General features: G+C 39.7%; 1 protein-coding gene across 1 annotated transcript in view; it reads right to left on the reverse strand.

Moving 5' to 3' along the window:
• The window catches only part of LOC107743421 (ubiquitin carboxyl-terminal hydrolase 25-like), a 22,493-nt gene that overhangs the window by 12,825 nt on the left and 3,361 nt on the right, over nt 1-6,307 (reverse strand). The window contains exons 4-9 of the mRNA XM_016556643.1: nt 5,000-5,123; nt 4,680-4,842; nt 3,135-3,221; nt 2,119-2,256; nt 1,388-1,464; nt 1,023-1,096 (exon numbers count right to left, since the gene is read on the reverse strand). Of these exons, the coding sequence (XP_016412129.1) occupies nt 1,023-1,096; nt 1,388-1,464; nt 2,119-2,256; nt 3,135-3,221; nt 4,680-4,842; nt 5,000-5,123 (663 nt within the window). The remainder of the gene's footprint in view (nt 1-1,022; nt 1,097-1,387; nt 1,465-2,118; nt 2,257-3,134; nt 3,222-4,679; nt 4,843-4,999; nt 5,124-6,307) is intronic.

The following is a 6,307-nucleotide window of genomic DNA, read 5'->3' on the forward strand; positions in this document are numbered from 1 at the left end:
TAACGCTGAGGAACAAAACACTGTTGTTCAGAGACGCAGCAGTTCTGCTGATTGTTCTATTTTCTTTCTGATGGCGCAAAACGGAATTTTGTGTCTGAAAGTTACTCTGTAAGTTGTTGTTTATTTGCGATCGTGCAGATATTTGGAAAAAAAAACAGGACTCTTGTTTGTGTGATAGGCCAAGTCCTATATCATAGGCATAGCTATGTTATAAAAACAGAAACTCATTAAATTGCTATTTTTTATTTAAAATCATTTTGATGACATTTCTTCCCCACTATGTGTAATGGCAGTAAGAGAGAGAGCGCACAAAACTCATCAGATGATCACATAATTTAGTGGAACATTAATATAGTAATATAGAATCATCCTCTGTAAAGAAATGAGGTGTGAACATTTGAGAATTTATCATTATCTTTCTAAGCGTGCACTCTTTGGGGCTAAAGGCTTAATGGAGCCGTTTAAATTAGCCATGTGATAACAAACCCATCGGTGCAGACGCGATTCAATACGTATGTCCTTCTTCTATGTGAAATAATCATAAATACCAGTTTATGCTATTTGATTGGCCTCGAAGGTCATAGTTGTAAGTTGTAGCCCCGGCTGGCCCGTTTAGATCTTGCGTGCGCAGTGGAAATGCGGCTAATCATTTCTGAATTCTGACTGGCACATTACGAACAAATCAAACAGGCACAGGCGGGGCCCCCTACTAGGCGGGGCCCATGGGCTGCAGCCCACTCAAGCCCAATGGTAAGTCCGGCCATGGTTATTATGATGAAGTATTGATTAATGGCTAATTCTTTAATAACTGGAATAAAGCATGTCAACATATTCTGTTACACCAAATACACAAAATAATGATCTTTAAAAAAGCATCATATGACCCCTTTAATAAGCCCAACGCCACTCACACATCAATGACCATTACATTGTTTTAGAACTTGGGTTCTCCACATTACATTAATGCAAGGTCACTTTTCATTAACTAGGAGAGAGGGCTCATACAGCTGATGAATACTCACCTTCCAGGACACCCACTGCCAGAAAACGGCCATAAAACAGGTCAACCATCGGGTTCTTTGGCTTCTCTCCCTCTCTGTGTAGAACAAGAGCAAACATAGAGTCACATGGGGCTGGAAATGTTCTGAACAACAGGAGTCGGTGTCCTTTGGCGGAGGACTGTCTTCAGCAGGAATTTAACGGTGCTAATTGAAGTCATACAAGTTAATGTACCACATTAATCATCATTAATGTCTGTTCCAGCTGAATTTGTGGTGCGGTCATACATCATTCTGACTGATATGACAGGATCACAGAGATACAGTGGAAAGCTTGTGAAAGCGAGTGATGGTCATCAGATATTCTGGTGGGACGTATATGGTCTTACCTGTCCTCCTCTGCCTTTATCTGAAACGCGTCCTCAAGCCAGTCCAAGAGTTTATGGGTGAACTCACTCACATCCTGCTGTACAAACAAACACACCAATTCAAATCCTGAACAAATTTATTCTTGTTTTAACTGGTCTCAATTGGTTCTAGAAAATAACAATTTTGCCCTTCTCTGTGCTCTCATTAAGTGCAAATGTGGCACAAAAATGTGTCCAAAATAAAAAACGGTCACATGTACCATATTAATCAAAAGGTTGGGCTTATCTATGATGCTGAGAGCGTATAAAACAAACTGACCCTTGGCACAAATATTGAGAGCTCAATAAGTGTATCCGTTTTTGCAGCATTTTGTTTTTCCCTGAAGCCCACTTATGAGTCTACTTTTTATATTGTACCAAAAAAGTCATAATTTCATTTTAAATGACTATTTTACCAATTCAATGATATTTGGAATGAAACACGCTTTTTGTTACTACTGTAACATTTCTAAAGCCGGTGTTATACTTTCTGCATGAGCAATCCGGACGCGTACACGGACGGCGCAGACGCGGACTACTTGTATTTATACTTCCGAAAGCATACGCTGATGGTCCGCTCCGTGGACGTGTTCCATATGTCACGCATACCATAGCGAACCCTAGCGGACTCGGAAAGTATAACACAGGCTTTAGCCTTTAAGGTGTACTGTACCTTTAAGACTATATACTGTATGTAAATGACAGAAACTTACCTGCTGAGATTCACTGGACTTAAAGGCATCCTTGAGGATCTCCACGGCCCTGGACGGGTCCACATACTTTCGCTTGGAACCCACCAACAAAGAAAAGAGGTGTCTCAGCTCCTGCATGAAGGGCAGGTTCCTGTGCTCCTATGGGAACGCAAATGGAGACCAAATTAAAAACTTAACAGCATATGAAGTGCTCCTGCAGCTCAAACAGCAGAGCATAGCACCAGCAACATCAAGGTCATGGGTTTGATTCCCAAGGAGTACATAACTGATATAAAATGTCAGCCAAATGCATAAAAATGTCAAATGTATCACTGGTTTTGGGATGTTGTATGTTAACTTAACATTGATATAGGATATGATGGCGAATTGTTTAGTGGATTTGGATGATTAGAGTTGATTAGTTAGGTCTGTCTGCTTTCAAGTAAGGATATCTTTGCCTTACAAACATCTCGATGTCATACAGGGGTCAGAAACCTTCACCAGATCACATCATCTGGATTTTCTTCTTCGGAGGACACTTTTAATTGATAATAGATTAAAGTCTAGCAAGAGCTCAGCAGATGAAAGAAAACGAGCAATAAAGAGAGAGAAAAGGATGAATTCAGGGCTCTGTGGTCTTCTATCAGTGGATGAGGTTAAGCTCAGATTAGTGGCCATGTCTGCTGACCCCGTTCACAGGCTCAGGGGCCCCAGAGGAACATACTGAAGAAAGAAATCACAGACAGCAGCTAGCCTGCTGAGCCAGACACTGTCCTCTTCTTCTTTCACTTTTAAACGCAGTCCGGAGAAGCCGGTGTGACAGTTTAAAAGCTAGAATATAGGGACCTTGAAAAAGCACTTCCTCTGCTTCAGCTCATCTGGTCACAGGCCAGTCAGTTGGGTGAAAACCAGTGCTTGTAACAGTACGATAATGTCACAGCATGCAACTGAGGCTCAAACAAGGTCACAGTTGCTGGAACTAAGTGTGTCTGGAAGCTCTTATGGCATGAGAGCTGGGTATTGGGCGGCAATCTCACCTTCTGATTGCGGGGCAAGTCCTGCATCCGTGCAGGGGGCGAATAATGCAACACCAGCCTCTGGAACTCCAGCAGGTTAAAAAGAGACTGAAATATATAGATAAAAAGATCAATATCAGTATTTGAGAACAGTGTGTACCAGCTCTAATATTAACGCAACCTTGTGATGATACGTTAGACAAAATAAAAAGACTGCATGTGCTTCCCACAAACGCATTTAGCATTTTTCTCACGGACGGATTGTTTTTGGTGACAGATTCACACATTTAGTGTCTCCTTGTCCAGATCTATAAATCCACAGAGCTGCGAGTGCCAGAGCAGCTGCTGTTCTTACATGAGCGGGGGCTTCTTCAGGCGTCAGGTTACACACAGGAGGTAAACAGCATGTGACAGTACTCAGCGATCATTACTCAGCTATCAACATGGTTCATGTTCTGACATCGTATAACAGACACAAACAATCAGGCCTCATTAGAACCTGAAGTCACCTTCAAAGTTGTTTTAAAAAGCCAATACATGCAGACAAATATGAGTACAATATTAATGTTGTTTGGTAGTAATAAATAATTACAGTAATAAGCAATATTAAATGTAATAACAAATTAATAATATAATAAACAATAATAAATTTGCAATTGCAATTAGCGTCGTATAAAAGCAATTAAGACACTTAAGGCCAAGCAATACAATTTCACCACTTTGTGTCATTTTTGAGCCGTTAACAGAGAAAACAATATAATCACATATAATTTTGACTGTGCCGAAAGTGGTTATTTTATATTTTTATACACCCTGTATATATACACACACAGTTCAAAAGTTTGAGGTCGGTAAGATTTTTTTGTTTTTTTAGAAGTCTCTTTTGTTCACCAAAGCTGCATTTATTTGATGCCAAAAAATTTTTTTTTTATTAAACTTAAAATAATTATTTCCTGTGATGGCAAAGTTTATATTTTAGCAGCCATTACTCTAGTCTTCAGTGTCACATGATCTTTCTGAAATCATTCTAATATGCTGATTTGCTGCTTAAGAAACATTTCTTCATTTCTTTCTATTCTTTGATGAACAGAATGTTCAAGTTGAAATTGTTTTGAAAGTTTGACATTTTTGAAAGCTTATTTTTGAAATTTAAGGTATCCTTGCTGAATAAAAGTTACAAATTTATTTCTTTCAGAAAAAAATAAAGTTTGAACATTGTTTATTATATAGTTTCTTGGCATATTTCATCTACTCCAGTGCTCTAAACTTGATCCAGCAAAATCTAGATGCACATATTCCATTACATCTTCTCCGAATTAAATATACTGATGCAATTAACAGCACTGATACAGCAGTATCTCTGCATTAATAACTGCAATACAAGGCCACTCGACTTCATTCAGATCTGCAACACACATGGGACTACCATAATCAAATTGTCTGGAGCATTATAAAATCAAATAAGACGCAATTAAAATTAATTAAACTGTCATTTGTTGTTTTTCAGTTCATTAAATAAGCAAATGTGTTTCCAATTGTAAAGCAATCACAGCGGCTGACACGGACCTGTATAACTGCACTGAACCAGCACGTGTTCCCCACGTTCTTCAGCCCTACGGGACAGTTCTCCTGCCTCTTCCTGTCGTGAGGGTTGGGTGAATCGCTCCATACTTCTGTGTGCGTGCGCTTCAGGCTGGCCTTGTTCTCAGCAATGCTAGCCTCCAGGACTCTGAAGCACAAAGACACAAACTTTACTCCTGTCTGTTTACTCCACATATAAAATGGTTTCGAAATAACTCTACTTGTCATGTGGTACACTTTTTTTGTTCTAAAATCTACAATAATACAAAATATTCAGCAGGATAAAAGTACAGTTAAAACCCCACCTGCTGATAGCCTGCTCTTCGTCAGTGATGCCTGTCTCCCTGAAGGCCCTGTTTGACTCCTCCAGACTGAGAGCGATGGCCCGCTGAAGGTCATCTTTATCATCTCCAGTGAGATCAATTACATCTGAAACAATCATAGGAACACTGGAAGTAAACAAAATGGGTTACTAGCAAATGATGAGTGTGTGTTTTTTATATTTATTTATTTATATTTATTATATAAATAAATTTGACTTGACTAATAGTTTTCTCCACGTACTAAATTGGGATAGGAGAGAAAAAAATATTAAAAATATTACATGCTTCACAGTTAAATAAATTTATTTTAAATTTATTTTAAACAGTATTTACTCAATATTCACTCAAAAATATTTGAAAAACTAAACAGTCACTAGATTTTGAACACTTTTGTTAAACAGCTAATGTCAAGCGTCTACATTTTTAAATATCGTCCGATAAATCAGCTCAAATACAAACATGAGGCAGCATGCCAAACTAACATTCCCTCTGTCAGCATTTTCTCAGCAGTAGGACTAGAGATTGTTTCATCATCATCTGAAGCAAGCTGGGAGGAGTGGCAGGCTGGCTCTTTAAAAGGTCTGGCTCTCTGAGATGATGTGCATGTATTTATAAGAGAGCTGTCAGTGTTATGAGTTACATGAGGTCTCATCTCTTTCCTTTCAGCAGGGCGTGTGGAATAAATATTAATTCTCTGGTTTGACACAGCAGTGCTAATTTACTCCTGCAGTTTAGAAGGTAATGAATCAGTCCTAAAATCCCACTTACTAAGTTCAGGCACTAGAATACACAACCCTCTACATTGCGAGTAAATCACTCGCATATGTGACTAAATCTTCACTCTGGGCGACTAAATGATGTCTAATATTAGCCAATGGCTAATAAATTCTTAGATTTTACTCGCCAGTGTGTGAGTTGGAGAGAAGGGTATAACTGCAGCCTGGAGATCTCCAAATGGAGGCGGGAACTCCAAAACTGGGTGGGATCTCCAAAATAGAGCGTGGCTTCCTCCCATTGACAGACAGGCACATTACACACATGCGCACTTTTCCCCCCAATCCACTTCAGTGCAAACTCCGCCCCACAGCTGATTCGCCCCGGGATGCCCCCGCTGCTTAAACAAAGCGATAGAGTAAAACCTTTCCTCTGCGCTGCGCTGGGACGGCTTGCGGGAGAGCTCGTGGGTGATTCCCGTTTATATCATTAAGCAGATGTTCAAACTCCAGTCCGAACACCACTGGCCACGAGCTTTGGGCTCTGCTCTTGCGGAGAATATTTACTTATATAGCA

Source organism: Sinocyclocheilus rhinocerous, unplaced genomic scaffold (genome assembly GCF_001515625.1).
Source record: "Sinocyclocheilus rhinocerous isolate Xijiao unplaced genomic scaffold, SAMN03320098_v1.1 scaffold106, whole genome shotgun sequence".
Taxonomy (NCBI): Eukaryota; Metazoa; Chordata; class Actinopteri; order Cypriniformes; family Cyprinidae; genus Sinocyclocheilus; species Sinocyclocheilus rhinocerous.